The sequence below is a fragment of the Stylophora pistillata genome, chromosome 13, assembly GCF_964205215.1.
Source record: "Stylophora pistillata chromosome 13, jaStyPist1.2, whole genome shotgun sequence".
NCBI classification, from domain to species: domain Eukaryota; kingdom Metazoa; phylum Cnidaria; class Anthozoa; order Scleractinia; family Pocilloporidae; genus Stylophora; species Stylophora pistillata.
The window spans coordinates 17,831,615-17,855,292 of record NC_142531.1 but is presented as its reverse complement, the minus strand read 5'-3'; the positions used below and the strand labels follow the sequence as shown (position 1 = coordinate 17,855,292).

The window sequence follows — 23,678 nt, the reverse complement described above, 5'->3', positions numbered from 1 at the left end:
AAGCATTAGCCGAAACGTCTGTTTCAAAAATAACAACAGTCAGGGGTAACCAATTTCTATAAAACTCGTACTTTTTATTGTCTTTAATCACTTTTCTTTGGTTCAAATTTCGAGTAAGCAATCCATTTCTCTAGACACTCTATTAGCAATTTGGATAACAATCAATACAGAAAGTGTAAATATTGCTCTGATTGTTATGTTTTTGGGGTTGCAGAAGAGTATACACACACGCACACAAGATGGCGGGTCAACAGCGAGATTATATTGCTAAGAGCACATGGTAACATTACCGCTGCATACTACGCGGGCTCCTCTCTAAAACTGTTTTCAATGGCTTCTAGGCCTCACAGCCGAATGGAAAGTACAAATATTTTCAAATTTGAAAAACTTTTTTGGAAAACGTGCTTTTCTAATGAGCTAAAGATGCCTCTTAGTTGGACTTGTGGTCAATGGAAACAATTTTGGGCTAAGAGAAAATTACCGCATTACGAAAGATGTGTCTTTGAACGAAAAAATCCAGCGCATGAATGAAGATTCTCTAGCAAGAAGACAACGAGATTTCTATGCTAAACTACGTTTTTAAGACGTCACGCTTTGCAACAGTCATTAGTGAATTCTTCGAATAAGTTTCAAGGATGAAGCTAATGCACTAGAATTTTGGATAGAAAATTCAAGCTGGAATTATTGCAAACACTGCAAGTCACTTTTGTCTGAGAAACTATTTCCAGGATTCTTGAAAAAGCCTCCATTGAAGAGGAAACAGGTTTGCAATTGTGTTTCCAATCGTTACGTGATTCCTCGATATAAAGAGATTCCCAAGGCTCTGAGAAATCTTTCTTTTCGTGAAATCATCGCTCCAAGGCCAATCAATGTTCCTACCAGAGCATATGAAAGAGCTGCGCACGGCTATAGAAAGAAAGGAGGCATGTTTTATTTATCGTGGAGTGAAGTTTCTGTACAAGACAAGATCAATGCTTTGTCCGATCAAGACTGATAAGAACAAATGTCCACGGGCTTATGATTACTTGATCGCTTCCGATAGTAGCGCATACAAGACTTACGTAGAAGAACGCCAACAATCAATTCGACAGGGAAAAGAATTAATCTCAGGCTTTATGACTATAAGCAAAGAATTTGTATCGAATGTGCGCTTTGGCTAAATTTGTATCCTTTTAAATCTTGGTGTTGAATGAATCTCGATGGTAGGCATTCAAGATTGAGTTCTAAAATAGCTGATGTGATGAAAGTGAACTCCGAGATAGTCGATTATGGCATTTTACACGAGCTATTACATTTCAACTGAGACTTGTGGACATGGCAAACAGTTAGTGGCGCCATAGCTTCTGCTAGACGCATGAGATGTTCGCCTAATGAAGCGTTAGAGGCCAAGTCTTTTTCCACCGAGTACTGGAGATGGCAACATAGGTTTCTATTGGATGCAGTGATTCAATACGGAAGGCCCAGCCTTTTCCTAACAATATTTCGTTACGAATGGACGTTTCCTTTTCCCCATTGGTTACAAAACTTGTGCCAGAAAACTGGCATCGGTCCAACTAGCGCAGCAACGTTCGAAACCATGCACACAGTTCATGTTCTAGAACAACTTGAAAGAGGTTACTCAAGTTGTATGGATCCAATACGAATTCGTGGTGGAATCGTGTGTTTTCCTACGATCCAAAGAAGAAGTCTACCAGTGTCAAAACTTATTTCCGTCCATCGATTCGAGTTTCAAGATAGAGGCACCGTACATCTACGCATGTTCGTGTGGTTGAAAGATTTCAATAAGATTAAGCTCGACGTGATTCGTGCCGACATTCCTTCGAGCAACAAAGATTTAGCTCGACGTGTCTTAGAGCTTCAGACTAGTGATCGATCTGGCCAAGCGCATTTTGACGATAAGACGATAGTATCTCAAGCCGATGGAGGTCAAATTTTGAATCTCTTTCATCCGGCCGAGGCTTTTAGGCGAAATCTGCGAGCATACATCTCTACTGTGTTGCCTGCTCTCAAGTGTCGCTTGGACGTACAGAGTTCGGATGGAAACGGTTTACTTTTGAAATATGCAGCTAGCTATGTTTCTAAATGGCATGATGCATTCGATTCCGATACAATGTTTTCTGTAAGAGTAGGTCCTTACGACGCTGCTTATCGCCATCTGCGAGGACTTCGGCCACGAGAACCCGAAATGTGGATGTCGTTGAGTGCCAAAAGAATTGCTTGGAGTCAAAGTAGAACGAAAAAGGTCACGGTTCCTACCCCAGGACAAAGTCAGTTGAAGTCTCACGAACTGTATTGTAGACGACCCGAACATGAGAAACATCTATCGTTCTTAGACTGGCTCAGGCTTCACGACGACAAAGGCAAACCTTACAAAATCGGTTCCACTCTTGTAGGTTTGAAAACTAGAAGCGTCTTTAAAGACGACTATTTCTACCAAGATTTAATCACGAATCATTTTCATGGAAACGTAGAACAATTGAAATACGAAAAAAAAGATGAATTACCGGTCGCTATTAGATATTTTGCAGCTGCTGCTTTCTTCAGATCCGATCATGCTCTGGTGTGATGTGCAACGAGTTCGAGAACATTTTTCCCTGCTCGGAAACAAGAGCGATTACATCGAAGCTTAAGTTCAATACATTCAAAGCAGATTAGATTATCTCGATCTATGGTGAAGAAGGATTCTAGGCAATCTAGAAGAACTCGTAGAAGTCGAGACGACTCATGAAAATGAACAACTATCACAAGAGCAAATTCGAGTAGAACAAATCGTATGACGATTTTTGAGCAGAGAGAGGAATTTTACAATGATGTATCCGAAGTGGATGCCGATAGCGACGAAAGCGAATCGGAAGAACAGCACTCTGCTGCGATGGACGAGAGACAATTGTCCGAGTTGCCTCGAACCACGGGTCACGATTGGCGAAAGTTTATACTCGTTCGAGGAAACCCGGTATGGGCAAGAGTTATGCCATCAAAAATGCGATAAGAACATCTTTGCAACGAGATTATAGAGTTCTCTGTGCAACACTGGCTGGCATGCTTTCTACCGTATACACGAGTACTATACGTAGTCCGGGATTCTCTGCAAATATGGTTCACAGCGCTTTCAGATATCCCGTAGATGATTCACAATCACCCCAGATCAATCGGGACATAGGAAATTACGATTTACTCGTTCTCGATGAAATTTCCATGGCATCTTCTAAGATTTTCGATCACGTTGCAAATACTTTAACGCAGTTACACGTTAGACCCGTCGTGCTCTTGTGCGGTGATCAACAGCAGTAGAAACCGATAGCAACTATCGATGGTCGAATCACTACTACGGGTGGAATTATGCAGAATCGGCTACTTTATTCTAATTCGATTGTGATTAACTTTGTGCAACAACACAGATGTGTAGATCAAGAATTTAATGAATTGTTACATGTGTTGCGCTATTTCAAGCCAAGTACGTATACCATTCGAAAACCAGAAGAAGGACGCGTATTATGTAGGCACGAACCCAATGACTTAGACATTGAATATATCGAAAGCAAACCCAGAAGCATTGATGATCACAGTCAGTCGTGCAGCCACTTCGAGAATCAACTAAGTGGCTGTCACTAATCTTTTCGAAGAATCTGAATATCTAAACTCTATTAGGTATGATACTCAAGATGAATCGACTCGACCATTGTATCGAAACATGAAAGTACTCATCACTCAGAATAGAAACAAAGAATTGTGCGTAGTCAACGGTAGTGACGATGCAAAATGCAACCGTTTTCATAAATTTTCCCAATGCCAATGTAGTTGCAATTTTCCCGTGACTGAGAACAACGACAACGACAATAGAACTTTTTACCCTATTGTACCAGCATATTCCTGCACCATATGCAAGATTCAAGGACGAAATTTGAAAAAGATGATTCTTTGGTTGGATTCTAAATTTGTACCGGGAGGTGCATGCTGGGAACGCTTGATGGCGGGTCTTTTATTCATGACTAACCCTAACTCCGATCAATATCAACCAAATTTACACAATTCAGATTATACTTTTTTCTAGACAATGTACACTGCAAAGAAGAACGCTGCTTCTCCTACGTCCTACAAAGGAATCAATTATTTTAATCATTTTCCTCGGCAAAGGCTATTGCCTTACGGACCTATCAAGGAGCCAACACCTGATAGTAGCATGTTGGATAAGGCGAAATCCATCAAATGTGAATACATAAAAAGACCGAAAGTCGGCTTGAGCGAATTGGCTGATACTGTGAGCTCCAACAAAGATCGAATTAAGCACGTCTGCGCCAATTTAGATCACAATGAGATCGCCACGGCTTTAGATCAATTGGATGACGCAATTCATAACTTTATAGTAGAGGGATAATACGGCAGTTGGCAAAAAAGATGTCGACAATCTTTTAAAGTATCTAGTTAAAGAGGATGCGCAAACGGATCAAATCTTTGATCGTATGGAGCATCTTGGAATGATGCTATACGTGGTGGGAGGCCACGTCAAACAGGTAAGAGCTTTAGTCAGGGAACTGGAAGAGTACAGTAGGAAATGCGACCATCTAAATGCAAGGGAAGAATTTAAAGTGAATCTCAATATAAAAACCTTAAGGAAATGGTGCATCACGGAGACCGTAACTAGTGAAAAAACAATCACTCCGGCAACCTCTAGTGGTAAAAAATCATTATTGGAACAGCTGGAAAAATGTTCGTCTTCATCCGAAGATGAATCCGTTATCGCGATCAAAGGGCTGTGGTAGGTGTTAAGAGAAACCTACTGGATTCTCTTAGGCTACTTACAGAAGATCAAACTGAAGAAACTTCACATGTACACTCTTCTAAGAAAAAAGCAAAGAAGAGTAAGAAAAGCAAGAAGTAAACAATTGTACCTTCAGGTTTAAAGCTCTCCTGCTATGATTAATGAGAGGTACTTTGCTTGGATTAACAAGTCACTGGCACTTTGCGTTTTTTTTTTTTTGTTTTGTTTTGTTTTGTTTGTTTTGTTTTGTTTTGTTTTTGTTTTGTGTTTTGTTTTGTTTTTTGTTTTGTTTTTGTTTTGTGTTTTTTGTTTTTTTTTGTTTTGTTTTTTGTTTTGTTTTTTTGTTTTGTTTTGTTTTGTTTTGTTGCTTTTTTTCTTTTCCTTTTATTAGATGTCAACGAATGACGTAGAAGAGTTTGAGTTCACGCCAGATTGCGACATGGAGGTATCCAGTGACAGTTCCTTACCACGTTCAGGGGAGAACCTCTGTTTGATCGCAGCGATCGAGCAACTACAACAAACGGAGAAGCGAAACCAAACTCTAAAAGTAGATTCAGTTTGCCTGGTAAAGAAAAAGCGAAAAAAAAAAATGACAGAACCCAAAAAAAGAGAAGTTCAACTTCCAGAGAGGACGATTCTAACGACGAAGAAAGGAGCAGAAGAAGAAGGATCAGAAAGAATGAAGGGGACAGAAGAACGACCCGTGCTTCGACCGAAAGGACAACACATAACACCACAACACCACACTACAACCAAACTCAATCGAACAATAATCCTAATTACAATAGTGAGTGCAATCGTTTTACTCAATCAATAAAATATAAATAAGAAAATTACTATCCGATGTTCGTATCTATTCCATTATAGAAACCTGTTACAATTGTGGAAGGAGAGGTCACGTAAAAAAATTCTGTCGAAATCCGAGGAGAAGACTAGCGCGTGGATTCAATTTTGTGATGATGAAAGGTGGCACCATGGAAGTTTGTATTCATGACAAGTCATCACATTAGATGTAAATAATTACCACTAGTATTCATGTAAAGAAAAAAATACACATGCATTATGTGCATAAAACAAGAACAAAAAAATTGCACATGCACATAGAAAAAAAAAATTGTACATAGTAGTTGCGTTTGTAGTGGTTACCTTTAACTAGAACTTCTATTTATTAAGCCCAGCTACAATGAGCTCAGTTGGTAACTGAGTGATACCCCAACATGATGACTTGTGCTGAAATGAAACAGTGTTCAGCATATTTCGTGATGCGTGGATAATACCTTTTTATAGGGGGGACTGGGAAACCAAAAAAAAAACTTTGAAAACAACTGCAATCCCTTTATACTACCATGACTAGGGAATCAATAAAAACTTAGAAAAAAAAAACAACAAGCACAACGTGCCTTTTCTTATTTTAACTAAGGAGTAAATAACAACTTATAAAAAACAAAAACAATCATAAATGAAGCTTCGTTCTACTATCATGAATAAGGAGTAAATCAAAACTTATAAAAAAAAACCAAACAAACACAACCTGCGTTTTCCACCCCCCACATGACCGAGAACGAGCCCTTGACACCTTTTTAAACGCTGTTAAACTTGACATAACCACTTGTAAACCGAAAACTATCCGCGACAATCTCACTCCTACAGAACGACAATCCATACGCGAACTTAAGGAGCGAAAAGACAATTATAAAACCCGCCGACAAAGGTTCTGGTATTGTTGTTATGGACACAACTTGGTACATTGATGAATGCAACAGATAACTTTCTGACACTAAATTTTATAAACGCTTGACCAATGACATCACTGCTGATATACAAAAACGTGTTACCTTTTATGTTAACAGGATGCATAATGTAAAGACAACCTTATCAACGAGACAACAAAACAATAGCTCTTACAGAATGACGTAAGACCTGGACGATTTTACATTTTACCCAAAATACACAAACCCGGTAATCAAGGACGCCCTATTGTCTCATCCAGTAGCCATCCCAGTGAACGGATATCCCAGTTCGTTGACCACTACCTTCAAACACTAGTTCACAAACTACCATCTGATATCAAAGACACCAATGACTTCCTCAACAAACTGTTTAGCATTGATAATTTGTCCCTTAACTCTTTACTAGTTACACTTGATGTTTTATCACTCTACACCAATATTCCACATATAACGAAGGTATTAATGCTTTTGACCATTTTCTGTGTACCTCCTTCCATACCACTGTTCCTACCGTCACACTCTGGGACCTCATCCGTATGATTCTCACCATGAATAATTTTACTTTTCATGATAATCATTACTTCCAAGTTCACGGCACAGCCATGGGTACCAAAATGGCCCCTTCCTTCGCTAACCTTTTTTTGGGTCTTTTCGAAGCTAACGGTTTGAAAAATGCCCCATTTCAACCCCACACTTGGTTTAGATACATCGATGATATTTTTATGATCTGGACCGAAGGTTTAGATAACCTGAAAATATTCGTCGATTATCTCAACAATAATCACCCCACCATCAAATTCACCAGCTCACACTCTTCCACCATCGTGGCATCCCTTGACGTTAGTGTCTCTTTAAGTGCCGACGGTAATATCTCCACTGACCTCTACACCAAACCCACAGACAAACACATGTATCTATTGTACTCTTCTTGCCATCCATTACATACTAAAAAAGCCATTCCGTTCAGTCTAGCCCTCCGCCTACGACGTATCTGTTCTACAGACAAAGCTTTAAGAGTCGCGCCTCTCAACTTACCACATACCTTCTCAAACGAGGTTACAGCCATAAATTCGTCACCAAACAAATACAACACGCCGCTGACATCCCCCGCACACTCACCTTACAAACCAAAGACGTAAAAAAACCTAACCGTATTCGATTTATAACTACTCTTAATCTGTCGCTTCCTCGCATCTCCAACATTATCAAAAAACACTGGCATTTGCTGCTGTCTTCTAACCGCTGCAAAAAACTTTTCCTCAGCAGCCAGTTATTGCCTTCAGACGCTCCCACAACCTTCGCGACACATTAGTTACAGCCAAACCCCCCTCCAATTCTACCACTTCCCATCCTCAACTTCCCCCCGGCTCTTTCCGTTGTGGTAGTAACTGCGCTACTTGTCCCTACATCTCTGACGGACTTTCTAACTATAACTTTTTTTCCACCGGCGAAACACGTGCTTTTAAATCTCACTTGACTTGTGACACTAAAAACCTTATCTGCTTGATTTGTAACCGCTGTAACTTACAATACATAGGTGAAACTAAACGACGTTTAAAAGACCGTTTTAATGAACACCGCCGTACCATTAATAAACCTAACTCTACATCTAAACCCACTACAGTCGCAGAACACTTCCTTTCCTCACAACCACTCTGCTTACGACATGGAGCTTATCGCCATCGAAAACGTGTTTTCCAAAAGAGTAAAGGCTGATAGTTTCGAAAGAAACTGTTTCGGGCTGCGTCGGTATTGGCTGAAAATAGCCAATACAACGGGTCCAAACCTGAACTCTACGGTCGCTACATCGACGACTGTATCGGCGCTACCTCCTCTACCAGAGAGGAGCTCACTAAATTCATAACCGCAGTCAATTCTTTTCACCCGGCTCTGAAATATACTTGGGAAATTTCTGACAATTCTTTATCCTTTTTAGACGTCAAAGTTTCAATTGAAGGTAACGGTTTATGCACTAGTGTGTATTACAAACCTACAGACTCGCATAATTACTTGTTATATTCGTCTTCGCATCCATCTCACGTTAAGAATTCCATCCCTTTTTCTCAGTTTCTAAGACGTTGTCATTTATGTAGTGATGACTCTGATTTCCACCACAAATCAGAGTCCATGTGCCAGTTCTTCGATAAACGTGGTTACCCTGTTTCCGTCGTTCAAGCGGGTTACCACCGCGCTCAACTTATTGATCGACATTCAGCATTACAAACGTCGCATAAGGAAGATTCCGACCGCATTCCATTCACTCTCACGTTTCACCCTCACAACCACTCAGTTAAATCCATCATTCTTAAAAACTTTAAATTACTTCAAAACGATCCAGAGACAAGCACTATCTTTTCGCAGCCTCCCCTCATTTCATTCAAACGCGACAAAAACATAGGCAATTTTTTGGTCAGAAGTTCTTTTCAGACTAATGAGCAACCAGGCACTTTTAAATGCGCTCGTGCACGATGCAAAACGTGTCCTTTCATTCACAACACTGAGAAAATATCGGGACCTAAACGATCCATTAAGATCACCGATCACTTCACGTGCACCTCCGCCAATGTAATCTATTGCATAACTTGCACTTATTGCAAAAAGATATACATCGGCGAAACAGGCAGAAGACTAGGTGACCGATTCCGAGAACACCTTCGAGACGTGGAAAGGAATGACAAGGACACATCGAAACCAGTCGCTAGACATTTTAATTTACCTAACCATTCTAAGTAACATATGGCAATCTGCGGTCTTTCCTTGCACTTAGGTGGCACGGAAAGCCGTAAAAATCTTGAACAAAAGCTCATCTTTCAAACCGGCAGTCTAAATCCCACAGGGATCAACGAACGCTTTTCATTCCACTAATTTATTCATGTTTTTCTCGTTGCCATGCTCCCACCAATAACGTAGCTCCATTTTCTGCCTTTAAAAGCACACACAGCCCACAATTCCTCTATTCGCTCCGACGAAGGGCTAACGCTCGAAACGTCAGCTTTTGTAATCATTACGGTGGCCAATTTACCATTTCAACTTTGTTGATATATCCAAATTATTTAGCTCAAGATGTGTTGGCTATGAAGTGTTTTCTGTAAGTTTTGTCTCCTTAGAGTCAGAGGATGTATATAGTTTTTGAACACAAATTTTTAACAATACTGGACTTCGTGTTTGACTGGGAAGAGGAGGTTGGAGCTGTTGCATTTATCCTCATCCTTTTCACCTTGTGCACCTTTTTTTTTCAGTTAATGGGAAAGCAGATTTAGAAGGTCTCTACCCGTTTGCAGAAATGACTTGCATGTTTAAATATTTTAAGAGTGCATGCTTAACTATTTTTCCCTAAAAAAGGGTTGGACGGGGAGGGGGAAGAGTAAGAGTATTTGTTTTTACGCTATTTAGACAGGCCAGCCCAGTTCAGCTTGAAGCTGGTTTAAATGGGGGCTTGTACATCCCACCATCCCACCCTAGGGGACCTGACATCCATCATACAGTAATCTCGTGTGTGGGAAATTAATGTCTCCTACCCCTAACCCTGTAGGAGATGGGACCTCCATTTATTCGTCCCTATCCGAGAAGACTAGAATATCTAAATCATTTCTTGATGTTATAGAAAGGTAGCAAATTCTTCTCAATCATTTTAAGTCCCTGAGTGTTGGCCCATCGGGGCTCAAACCCTCGACCTCCCGCACATCAGTCCAGTGCACTATCCATTGGGCTAACTGGGCGGTGGTTAAAGAGGATGGGGCTGCTTCATCCCCCCTCCCCCCCACCCTCATCCTTGTCACCTTGTGCACTAGTTGCTTTCAGCTAATCAGTACATTATTTTAGTGATTATGTATTACCAGAAATTCCCTGATGGGAAAGCAGATTTAGAATGTCTCTACCCATTTACAGAAATTACTACCATGTTTAAAGTGTTTCAATGATTCATGCCTAAGTGTTCTACAGAAAACAACCCCCTCACCCTTGTTGCCTTGTGCACCACTTGCTTTTAGTTAATCTGTATACTAGAAATGAATTATAGTGATCGCGAATTACTAGGAATTCTTGTTGGGGAATGCAGATTAAGAAGGTCTCAAATCATTTGCAGAAATTACTTAATTACGATATTAAACAGTGCATGCCCAAGTGTTTGGTGGGGAAGGGGGAGGAGAAGGATGTGGCTATTCCCTTTTCCCCTCACACTTTTCACCTAATGCACTTCTGGCATTCAGTTAATCTATATATGGTGATCATGTTTTGGCAATTCTCTTACGGAAAGCAGATTTAGAAGGTCTTCCCATTTGAAGAATTTACTTGCATGTAAAATTACATCTATTGTAAGGTATGTAAAATGTTTTGCACACTGGCTATCAAGTCTTGATCTTTCATTCATCTTGCATTTCACAAGTGAATGTTTTTTTCCCATGAAGAAAAGCTGAGGTTAAGAAAATGAATAACACCCACAGTACTGTGAATTTACTGTACAAGTACCATTTAAAAGGAGGTAAGGTAACCACACTTTTATTTCTAGTTAGACTGGCCCTCTTCTTAGACAAAGGCATCGTTGTAAGTGTGTACATGCTCAAGTATACTGGCACCAGTAAGAACAAGGACTAATTTACCTTTGCAATTGGGTCAATGTATGCTGATTGCAGATAGGTTTTAGAATCTGGAGAAATCATTCCCTTAACTGCAAATTAAGGAATTATTGATTTTGAAGATTCTATGGATACAAAATTAGACAGACTGGTGGCATGATCTATCAATTTCTAGTCTTGACACACAGCACAGTCTATCAGAATTGCATTGCGTGACAAGACAAACTTTAGTTGCAAAGGAAACTAGGAATGATGTTATAAAAAAGACAATAATGTCATGACGACAATCAAACTCCACTGTTAAAAAAAAACAAAAAAAAACAGAAGATAAACAAAATAAGCCATCAAGCTGAGACAGCTGCTTTGGAAATATTGAATCCCGTGAGTGTATGGCTATGCTAAGAACCATGCTAAGAATACTGTCCTTGGGCCCATTTCTCGAGAGTCCCAGTAACTTAACTGGCCCATAGAGCTGTTTGTTTTCATTCAAGATGGGATTATCAAAAGTTTTGAAAATAATAAAATAAAACTATCAGCTAAAGAAACAAAAAGGACAGGTTTGGGTGCCAGAACCTGCTTTCTTATCCTTTCAATTTTGATTTTAAAACATGGCTTTGAGCCCGTTAAGTTACCAGGACTTTAGAGAAATGGGCCCCATGACAACTAACTTAGTATCGTGCTTTTAATTTAAAGCCCTTGACTCCTGAGATTGACCAGCATCTAATTTCTCCTTACAATATCACCCCTGAATCAAACACTAAGGTCTTGAGAAAAAAGGGAAATGATCACCAACTAAAGAAGTTTTTGATTGTTACACAAATTCTCCTTGTCAGTGCCACAGGAAATGTACATAGGACATTATAGAGAATATGCACACAGATGTTAGGGTGTATAGTATAAAACCAATATAATGACTTCTTGAAAAAAGGAAATAAGGTGAGATCCGCCATCTTGTATTCAAACAAAAACAAGCACTTGGAAGTGAGGTGAACTCCAGAGAGAGGCCTAAGTATTAGAAATTAGTTTTAATTGAAGGAGATCTATTTTCTAGAAACAAATGGGTTGCGATCCCGCGGTTTCAATTTGTTTAGGCGCGATCGCTCCTCGGTTCGCAAAGGTGGTGACGTTGCAATCTATATCTCCGACAAAATACCGGCTGTGCGAAGACGTAATTTGGAAGCTACAGCATTAGAGAACCTTTGGCTGGAGTTGATGTTTCCAAATTCAAAAGGAATTCTTTTGGGAACCTGATATCGCCCGCCGGATGACTCTCAGTTTTTGAAAATCTTTAAACTGGGCTTGGAAAGAGTGTTGGGAGAGGATAAAGAAACGCTGATGACTGGTGATTTTAATTACGACCTTAAAGCACCGACGCAAGGAGCAGATTTCAAGGCCCTAAAAGGCATTTTTCGCCTTCATAATTTCTTGCAACTGGTTGACTGTCCAACAAGGATAACTAAACTTAGTGCTACACTCGTCTACTTGTTTGTGACAAATAATCCGCGCAATATTGTCAAGCAGGCAGTGGTTCCTCTTAGTTTAAGTGACCATGACCTTGTTTTGTGCGTTAGGAAAATAAATGCTTTGAAATATATACCCAAAATAATCGAATGCCGAGACTATAAAAATTACTCGCGTGAGGAATTTTGTGAGAGCTTGAGCCAAATCAACTGGGGCCCTGTCAAACACGCCTTCGGCGTAAACAATGCCTTGGATCTCTTTAATGACATTTTTAAAGAGCAGTGTGATCGGCACGCCCCTTTAATAAAAAAGAAAGTCAAGGGTGTTAACTACCTTGGTTAACACATGAATTTAAGAAATCAATGCAACAAAGAGATTGTCTTCTGAAGAAGGCGCGACGGACAAATAAAGAGGTAGATTGGAGTGCCTTTAGAAGATCAAGAAACGCAGTGAACAACGAAGTGCGCTCCGCTAAAGCCAATTACAATCGGAACCTTATTCAAGAAAACATTGATGACTCAAAATCTTTCTGGAGAGCTTTGAAGAGAGTGCTTCCTAACGACAAGAAATTAAAACAATCTATATCTCCAATCAAAGTCGATGGTGATCTCAAGACAGACAAGAAAGCCATAGCTGAAAGTTTTAACCACTTTTTCACCTCAATTGTCAAGACCATCAATGAAAAATTATCTCAAAGATCGTCCAAGATATCTTGCCAACGACAGCAATCACCTTTGCAGACTACTGAAGCTACTTTTACAAACGAAAACTTCGAGATAAGTTTAGTAAGACCAAATGTTGTTTACAATTTGTTGAGATAGCTAAAAGTGAACAAAGCTACGTCCCTGCTTAAAGACGGAGCCCCGGTTATTTCGGAGTGTCTGACTCACATAATTAACCTTTCCTTTTCATCTGGAGTAGTGCCGAACGACTGGAAGACTTCAAGAGTTGTTCCCTTGTTCAAGTCCGGTAACAGAGAAGAAATGGATAACCATCGTCCCATCTCTATTCTCCCAGTAATTTCCAAATTAAAATCACCGAGAAAGTCGTATATCATCAATTGTTTAGTTATTTAACGCAAACAATCTCTTGTCGTCTCGTCAATCTGGCTTCCGGAAGAATTTCTCCACTGAAACAGCTGTCACCTTTTTTTGTGGATGAAATCCGTACAAATATGGATAATGGTCTTCTCACTGGGGCGGTCTTCATTGACCTGTACCAGGCCTTCGATGCGCTAGACCACTACATCCTTCTAAACAAGCTACAGAGTTATGGCATATGTAAAAGGACTCTTCTTTGGTTTTCTAGCTATTTGCTAGGCTGTTCCCAGTGCGTAGAGGTCGACAAAGCTCTCTCCTCGCCCCTGGATATAGCTTCTGGCGTCCCTCAAGGGTCAATTTTGAGGCCCCTGCTCTTTATATTGTACATAAAAGACATGCCCTCCTGCATCTGCTTCTCGCAAGTTCTGCTTTATGCAGACGATACAGTGTTGTTTTTTACCGCTAAAACTGCTATTGAGTTAGAAGCAAGCCTAAACAACGATATCACCCGTATTTCTTCGTGGATGCAAGAAAATAAGCTTTTTTTTAATACTACGAGCAAGACTGTATATGTGATATATGGCCTACATCATCGGATTAAGCGGGAGGATAGTATAAGCTTATCCTGCAATGGATCTTCCTTGACAAAATCCGAGTCTTTCAAATATCTTGGCGTTGTAATTGATCAGCATTTGAATTTTAACAACAATATTGAGCGCGTGGTCAATAAGGTCTCAAGGATATTGGGTGTTTTTAGGCGTCTGAGAATTTCTATTCCCATGGCTGCTGCTGAACGCCTTTACAAGACGATGATTTTACCTGTTTTTGATTACTGTGACGTGGCCTGGCACGGCTGTGGTAAAGCTAATTCTGATGTACTCGAGCGCTTACAGTATAGAGCAGCAAAGTTAATTTTTCCAAATTCTGGTCTCGATACTAAAGAACTGAATGCTACTTTGGGTCTAGTACCCTTGATTGATAGACGAAAACTTCATATTGTCTTGTTAGCTAGAAAATGCCTTGATGGCTCGGTACCGCCTTATCTGAATAACTATTTTAATTTAAATACTTCTATACACACGTTTGCGACTAGACGCTGTAATGACATTCATCTTCCAAAAGTCAACCATGAGGTTGCCAAGAAATCTTTTTATTTTACAGGCGCGATGGAATTTAGCGGTCTCCCTCGCAATATTATAGCAAAGGAATCCTTTATTGAATTTTCAAGGGCCACGAAAGACTTTCCCTCAATTATTAGATGTTTTCGCGTAGATGTACATCTCTTTTTATTGATGTCGGCCATGCAACAGTTTTTCTTAGTGCTTTTTACCTTTTAGACTTTTTGTATTTTTTAATTAAGTATTTTAATAACAGGACCCCCATTGATACCAGTGCTTAGTACACTGAAGGGGTTATCCTGTATAAATATTATTATTATGGCAGTTAAAACGTCTGGATGCCAGAACCTATATACACGAAAGCTGGGCGTCTAGGACGTGGCCAGCTAACATGTTTAGAATTATTATTATTATTATTATTATTATTATTATTATTATCATCATCATCATTATTATTATTATTATTATTATTACACGTAACTTTTTAATTTCTATCTCTGTTTCTCCACTAGTTGTATCAAAAATGAATGCCTTCCACTGGCTTCAAGTGCTCGTGATCATAATTATCCATTTCATAAATAAACATTCATGTGTAGTGAAGTTTTATTAAATCCTTAACCTGATAACAGAAGAGATTTTCAAAAATTGAGGATTCCTGACTCGCAGACTTGAGATTTTTAAGTCTTTTTTTTGGGTGCTATTTCTGAATTAATGCGGTGAAGAGGGAGAAGGGTGACTTGTATTTAGGAGATCTCCAGTGTACATATTTGTCGATATCTGCCACTTTCCACGACAATGGGAACGTAGTTTCAAACATCCACATGTGGTACGATGAAACTAAGTTTCTAGAGCCACTTAATATCTCCCCATCAGGTCCAGTAATAAAAAATCTGAAAAATACCAACACAAAGAAAAAATTACTGCTTAACACCAACAGATTTCTTGCCCCACAAAGAAAAAAAGGAAAACCTGTGTCAAAATTTTGATTCAAGTGACATTTTTTTTGCCCAGTGACAGATCAAGTAAAGCAGAGAAAAAACACCATTGTAGAGGACCTTGGGGAAAATCATCAATTTTGAGAGGGGAATGGGCTTTTCGAGGCTTAAAAACAGCAATACATAGCTTTGATCCAGCTGTGATGCAGAAGCATTTCTGCTAGAAAATTAATTAACTTACGTTTCCTTTGCTTGAAACTTGAGAAACAATTGGATTCTAGGATGACGTTCAAATGCCTCTAAGATAAGCCTTATGACTCTGAGTAAATCTGGCGTAAATAATGCTGTGGGAAAGAAGAAATCACACAAAAAAAAAAACACTCTTAACGTCTTCAAGTGGTTGCTCAAATGCATCTCGAGGCCCTATTGGGGGTTAGTGATGGAATATGACTTAGTAATGTTGCAATTCAATTGGCCAACTTGCCACTTTGACACGTGTGACTCAACGACGCTGCCCGCTTAAACGTGTCACGCTCTGTAGGATTCATATTATTTGAGATGAATATTGTGTCAAAAAACAAATTGACAGTGGTTTTAGGAACAATATTCATCACCACAGACGTCAAAATGTTGCGGACTCATGAGGCACAGAATCCAAGATATTAAAAGAGTAAATGGAAGATAAATGCCAGTGTCTCCGCAACTGCACACCTAACCCCTCCCCTCACCAAACAACAGCCGACTCATGTTGGTTGGGGGAGGGGTGGGTGCAAAGTTGCCCAGATACTGACATTGATGCAATATGGACGAGATATAGTATAGTCAAATCATCGAACATCAAAGTCTACCCCGGCCTTTCAAAAAAATTAAATAATTCATTTATCAATCTGGAGAAACAAAACGCGAAGTAAAAAAAATACTTGCAAATGTCATTATCTGTTGTTTTCCAACAAACGTTCACAAAGTAATTTTTCACTGGCTGAGTGGAACAAAGTAAGTTAAAAAATGTTTTTCTCGCACGCCGCTGGGGCCTGGGTATAGGTCATGTGACCTATGGGGCGGGCAGTTGTTTTTGTTGCGTCCGCCATTGCCGACTTTATTGCGTTGTTCCGACAAAAATCCACTCACTAGTTAGGTCAGTTTATGTTTTTACTACTTGCAACCCGATGCCAAAAGAGACACAACGTTCGGGTACGAGTTCTCGAGCTCTCAGACGTCTGGAACCGTATAATGCAAGCCCAGGCGATCGTAAGCGATCTCGCCGGTCGAGACACGGTAGTGCTGACTCATTTCGTGAGCAAGTGCAGACAACACAGGAACCCCCGAGTTGGGCGAAGGAATTGCTCGAACAACAGCAGCAATATAGTACGGAGTTGAAGAAGGTCAAGAAGGATCTGGAGGCCGCTAAACGTTCGAAGCAGGAAAAGCCAAACGAGTCAGAACCAGAGTTCAAGTTCGAAGGGAACAAGAAACAGTGCAAGCTAAACCGCGACGTGTTGGACAAAATCTGCTCGGCTATGGCCACTAGCGACGACGAGGAAAGGAACAACCTGCTCCAAGAAGGTGAGGCTTTGCTTGTAGAACGGAACAAACACATTTGCCTGGCTGGTAAATATGGTTGGGATACTGTCGAATGCTATACGGTCGAGCCGCTTGCAAGCGACTCCGGCAATGAAAAACGCATTAAAAAAGCGATTAAAGAAAGTAAACAGTTACGGGAGGAAAAGCGAAAATCAGCAGCAACGAAGTGGAAAGCTAGGAAATCTGTCCAGCAAGACGAAAGGTCGAGGCGCGTAGTTCAAGAAAAGCCTCGGCAGCCAATTTTCGGCGGGAAAGTCTTCCAGCAACTTGTCACGTGACTCGCAGCAAGTTTGTTTTCGTTGCTTCCGAAGCGGCTATTTCGCCCGTGAAGTCGAGCTGCCTTTCCGAGTAAAGCAGCAGAATGGGCCCGTAACGCAGCACGGTCGTCAGGAAGCTAGCATTAGGGACTTTAAGTAGTCAGGACGACAACGCCACGGAAGACGTCGATTGAAAAATGAGTTTCTACTTTTAGTTAGAATTTCGAAAATGGCTGCATGTATTTACCGTCTCGTAGGGCGCCAGACCTCACACTCAACATAACGCATAAAAGTAGCGTTGAGTTCCAAATGTAAATTAAAATAATTTGCCGCCGCGATTTCGCTTCGCAGACGACGCAAATTTTGGTGATTTCACCTTGTTTTGCAAAGGACGGCTAAGAAATGTACAAAGTTCTAAAACGCACGTGCTGGGCTATTGTTCTGCCAATCAGATCTATTGTTTTTCCACGCTCTCGTTGCCGTAGCCGTAGGGGTTTGCTTTAAGTCCCTAATAAGCACCTTAAGCAACAGACGTTTTCGTTGACGATGGCGACGTGACGACCGACAAAAAACTGGGGATAGAACGGCTCCAGGTTGCAGTCGCGACAGCGAATTGCCATCCTTAAGCAAAGCGCGCGAAAAACGCGACGCCGCGCCGAGCGAGCTTGGAAAATTTAGCGATGAGTTCAAAATTTACAATAAAGCTTTCGATTCCTTTGTATTGTCCGGTCATGTCGAGCTTGATGGCAACCCAAGATTCACTTTTGGTTTCCTTTATCAAGAGTCACAAAGGCAAATGAATTTGCCATTCTTTACGACGTAAAGCAGCCAAAAAATCTACCATTTTCGTTTGTCAACTATGAGGAATTCTCGTTGGAGAATCTCAGCAACGAAGAATGCATAGCAGAACTTCGTGTTGAGAGGAGTGATTTGCCCATTTTAGCTGACGCTCTTGGCATTCCACCTATTTTCCGTTGCTCACAGAGGTCCGTGTGCGATGGAATGGAAGGCCTGTGTATGCTGCTTAAACGACTTACGTATCCTTGTCGTTATAGTGACATGATACCAAGATTTGGCCGATCTGTTCCAGAAATAAGCATGAAGACCAACGTTGTTTCAGACTGGATTTACACCGAACAGGGCTACCACCTTACTGATTTTAATCAGCCCTTCCTCTCCCGTGCCTCTCTGCGAACATCTGGAGATGCAATCCATCAAAAGGGTGCGGCGTTGAATAACTGCTGGGGTTTCATTGATGGCACTGTGTGCCCTATTTGCCGCCCACTCCAAAATCAACGAATCGTCTGCAATGGCCACAAACGTGTACATGCCTTGAAATTCCAATCTATTGCGACTCCAAACGGTCTCACTGCCAACTTATATGGCCCAGTTGGTAAGTGGAAATATACTTGCATTCAAAACGTACGGTAATTACCAAACTAAATGTAATTTCATTTCCGGGGTTATCACAGTTTTAACCTGAAGTAAACACTCTTCTATTTTTAGTGTCGTTGGTTGTATTTTTGCTTAGATTATATATGCTCCTGCTATTTGTGTAACGACAAATGAAATGACAAAATTACAGATGAGTACCACAGAAACGTTGGTACAGGATGGATTTATTTTGATACGTTCTTGGAGAAGTTAGAGGGGAAGAGCGGGTCTACAAAAAAAGGAGAAGGGCTTGACATAAACATGCTGTTCTTGTTAAGTGATATTCTTCTTTTTTGTCGTTAACGAGGGTAGGAGGCATGATAGCGGAATGCTTGCCGATTCCGGGGTGTACAACGAGCTAGCTAGGAACTTTTTCGACCCAGCATACCCACTGAGAGTCCATCTCCAGGCTCCCTTCAGAATTGTGGTTCTTACCCAACAGATGGAGGATTTTAATACTTCAATGAGTGCCGTTCGTTCTTCAGTAGAGTGGCTTTTTGGCGACATAATCAACGATTTCAAGTTTCTTGATTTTAAGAAAAACTTAAAGATAGGTTTGAGCTAAGTGGGAAAAATGTACATAGTTTCTGCTTTGCTCAGGAATGCAATAACATGCTTGTATGGAAACACCACATCCACGTTTTTTTAACTCGACCCTCCAAATATTTATGATTATTTCTCTTAAGTTATCTGTTTGTAACACACAGTGTCAGTGAGGAATATTCTTGAATGATATCTTGTGAAATAAACAACGAACAAACGTTTTTGCCGATAGTCATGCGATCCCATATTAATTCGCTTCAAGTACGTATGCAAGCTCCCTGAATGTAAACACAAGAAAATGAGGGAAGAAGTACATGTACCAAAAGTTTCAAGGCCTCGATAAACATTCTTTAACTTATTAATAACACAACAAAGTTCTAAATTAGTTGCTAGAGGATGCAAACATTGTTCATTAAATTACTTACAGTATCAAAACACTGTTTAACACAATAACCTTGCACTCTATTTGTGTTATGACATTTTCTGAATAAGGTGGCCATTCGCTGCGCTTGCTGCTTCTGAGATTCCATAAACATAGTCTGCATCTATTGCAGTTGTTGCTGCATCTGCTGTTGTTGTAATTGTTGTTGTTGTTGATTCTGTTGCTGTAGTTGTTGCAACGTGGAAATCATCTGTTGCTGTTGCTTCTGTTGCTCAGTTAAAAGTGACTGCTCATTTTTCTTAGCTTCAAGTCCTTCTCTTTTAAACTGAAACTCCATCTCACTATACTCTTAAAAACTGGACTGTGTCGCTGCCACCTCTCCGCCTTTTACACCGCTTCTCTTCTGGCGACTCATCTGGTTCAGCTTTCCTCTTCTTAGAAGCACCAAAAGTTTCCATGGACATTTTCTGCTTCTCTTCTGCTGTTTCTTTGTCCTTTTCAAGTTTTTTTTGCTTGTTTTAATAATCAGTCTGGAACTCTTGCTCAGACGCTTCCCATTTTTCTATAATTTCTTCAAGGGCTAAATCAAGCTCCGAAACTTCGGGAGATGTCCCAGTTCCGTTTTCAATTTCGCGCTGTCGCTTTTTTGCTTTTTTCCCGAGGATTCCGTAACGATCCCGGACAGCTCTCTGAGATACTGTGAATCCTGGAAGTGTGTTCAGATTTTGCGCTATGTGGCTCCATGCCGAACCACGCTCTTTAGAACCAGCCTTGAATTTAAAGGGTTAACATGATAAGATTTCTATAACCGACACGACACCATTTTGTTCTGTCCACTCCATCTACGAGTAAAACATAAACCATATTTGAAAAATATCCCGACGAAATTAAGCCTTATACTATTAAAGCTTTTCTAATAATAGACTCATCCCTTTTGAAATTATTATTGCGAAAAATTACAAATTATCAAGCTTAATTTAAGGGGGCTCGTACCAGTTTCCTCGCGCGGGGAACAGGTTACTCTTGCGTGATGCGCGCGAGAGAAACGTGCGAAAGAAGCGCGAGATCAAAAGATGAAAATTCAAAACAAAGATGGCGGCGCGTGGAATTTTTTCAACTTTTGTGAGAAGTTTACCTAAGAGCTTGTATTTGATGTGTTGAGCGGTCACTGTGAATGCAGGAGATAGAAACTAAGATAACGAAGACGATTTTCGGAGAAGTAGAGGTTGCTTCACTTCACATTTAAAAGAAATATTCAACCGATATGAAATCTTGCGACCGCGAAAAAAGAAGAACTCAAGTGAAGGCTAATCTACCTGAAGTGGAAGAAGACTTTGAAACTTCAAGGAAAATAATATGATATAGCCAGAAGTCATGTGTAGGATTTTTTAAGATGAGCTCGGGAGGCTGTCTTTGACGGCTGTTTAATGATTTTCCTAGCAGTAAACGTCTGTAAACATCAGATCGTAGGTGCTCGCGCGAGCACACGCAATTGTCGGCGGTAGCTAAAACAGATCATGAGCAAATGTCGATCTTATAGAATCCAGATTTTTAAATGCGCGAGAACGCGAGTGGAAATTGCTAAACTCACGAGAGTAATTGCATGAAAACAAGTCCGATGACCCCTTCTTTTTATTGTTCCAATATGATAATAACGTGGAAAGGAATCATCAGAAAAAAAAAATAGAAAATTCTACGGAAGGAAATTTGCGATGTCTGAAAATTGCCCATTTCGTAGATTTTCTGAAATTCCGCTCGGTAGAATTTTTTAAAAATCTTTGTGCATTTTCCTTTTCAAGTGCCAAAAGCAATCACTGAAAAAAATCAGGGGGTCACCGGGTTAGTTTTCGAATTATTTAAGCCACAAGCTAAAAGATGCGTCTGAATAAGCCTATAAAAGGGTTGCCATGGAAACTGATAGTGACGAAATGACACTTATTTTTGGATAACCAATGATTATGTAATTCAACCCTGTAAAAGTGTTCAACTGGCCTTGGTCAGTCTTTCTGTTGTATTTTTTCAAAGTTACAAACCATCAAAAAGATGAAAACTGGTACGAGCCACCTTAAGGTAGCTCGTACCAGTTTCCTCGTGCGGGGAACAGGTTACTCTTGCGTGACGCGCGCGAGAGAAACGTGCGAAAGAAGCGCGAGATCAAAAGATGAAAATTCAAAACAAAGATGGCAGCGCGTCGAATTTTTTCTACTTTTGTGAGAAGTTTACCTAAGAGCTTGTATTTGATGTGTTGAGCGGCTACTGTGAATGCAGGAGATAGAAACTAAGATAAAGATGACGATTTTTGGAGAAGTAAAGGTTGCTTCACTTCACATTTAAAAGAAATATTCAACCGATATGAAATCTTGCGACGGCGAAAAAAGAAGAACTCAAGTGAAGGATAATCTACCTGAAGCGGAAGAAGACTTTGAAACTTAAAGGAAAATAATATGATTTAGCCAGAAGTCGTGTGTAGGACTTAAGATGAGCCCGGGAGGCTATCTTTGACAGCTGTTTAATGATTTTCTTAATTAGCAGTAAACTTCTGTAAACATCAGATCGTAGGCGCGCGCGCGAGCACACGCAATTGTCAGCGGTAGCTATAACAGATCACGAGCAAATGTCGATCTTATAGAATCCAGATTTTTAAATGCGCGAGAACGCGCGCGGAAATTGCTAAACTCACGAAAGCTATTGTATGAAAAAAAGTCCGGTGACCCCTTCTTTTTATTGTTCCAATATGATAATAACGACGAAAGGAATCATCAGAAAAAAAAAATAGAAAATTCTATGGAAGGAAATTTGCGATGTCTGAAAATTGCCCTTTTTTCTAGATTTTCTGAAATTCCGCTCCGTAGAATTTTTTAAAAATCTCTGTGCATTTTCCTTTTCAAGTGCCAAAAGCAATCACTGAAAAAAATCATGGGGTCACCGGGTTAGTTTTCGAATTATTTAAGCCACAAGCTAAAAAATGCGTCTGAATAAGCCTATGAAAGCGTTGCCATGAAAACTGCTATTGACGAAATGACACCTATTTTTGGATAACCAATGATTATATAATTCAACCCCGTAAAAGTGTTCAACTGGCCTTGGTCAGTCTTTCTGTTGTATTCTTTCAAAGTTACAAACCATCAAAAAGACGAAAACCGGTACGAGCCACCTTAAGTTGATTAGAAAAGCTTCTATGTTAAATAGAAGGCCAAGAGGAAGGAACTACAAAAATGACTAAAATATTATTTCAAGCTATAACAATCTACCGGTTATGCATTGAGAAAATCGGAAAAGACAACTAAGTATTCCATGAGTGAAGCAACCTCTTCGCTGGAAGCTAGTTTGGCATACGAAAACAGTTTTTAAATGACCCTAATAATACTTGCAGAACATTATTTCAATCATATAATCAGTCATTATGTAATTTTACCTAATTTTCAAATTGAATTAGTCCGAAAGTAAGCTAAAAGTGCTCAAAACAAAAGAGTAAGTACTCACGTTCTCGTCGCGACGTGAAACCCCACGTTCTCGCGTTCTCGACTTCGGGACAACGGAAAGTCACGACGTGCTATACATGCGCAGTGAGGACTACAAAGAAATTTCACGTTTCCGGTTGCCGTCGTGAGGCTGGCAACGTCTGTTGCTTAAGGTGCCTAATAACTCTGCTCTGCCGACCGATCTGGATGAAGTTGAACATTGTTCTGTTGAATTTGATTGGGTAGAATTGAATCACTCTGTTTATGTTGAAAATGTTGAGTTGGCCTGTGCTACCCAGTGAAAGGGAGACTTAAAGAGCATCTTGCTTTCTGGAAGGATTTTGGAGCAAGTGGGTGCTAGATGTGCTAAGGGATGGGTACGGTCTACCATTTATGTCATTGC

At 40.2% G+C, this 23,678-nt stretch overlaps 1 protein-coding gene and 4 pseudogenes across 2 annotated transcripts in view; 3 read left to right on the top strand and 2 right to left on the bottom strand.

Moving 5' to 3' along the window:
- Positions 1 to 15,267: 15,267 nt before the first annotated feature.
- Positions 15,268 to 23,678, bottom strand: part of LOC111338761 (uncharacterized) — an 18,844-nt gene continuing 10,433 nt past the window's right edge. Inside the window, exons 8-9 of one of the 2 annotated variants that reach the window (XM_022945286.2) lie at positions 15,859 to 15,961; positions 15,268 to 15,572 (exon numbers count right to left, since the gene is read on the bottom strand). In XM_022945286.2, the coding sequence (XP_022801021.2) occupies positions 15,380 to 15,572; positions 15,859 to 15,961 (296 nt within the window). In that variant the 3' untranslated portion in view covers positions 15,268 to 15,379. The remainder of the gene's footprint in view (positions 15,573 to 15,858; positions 15,962 to 23,678) is intronic. The other variant, XM_088743332.1, reaches the window with a different exon arrangement.
- On the top strand, positions 16,711 to 18,103 carry LOC148717937 (uncharacterized; annotated as a pseudogene).
- On the top strand, positions 18,187 to 19,574 carry LOC148717936 (uncharacterized; annotated as a pseudogene).
- LOC111337279 (uncharacterized) lies at positions 18,843 to 20,943 on the bottom strand (annotated as a pseudogene).
- LOC148717935 (uncharacterized) overlaps positions 23,109 to 23,678 on the top strand; it is a 2,238-nt pseudogene continuing 1,668 nt past the window's right edge.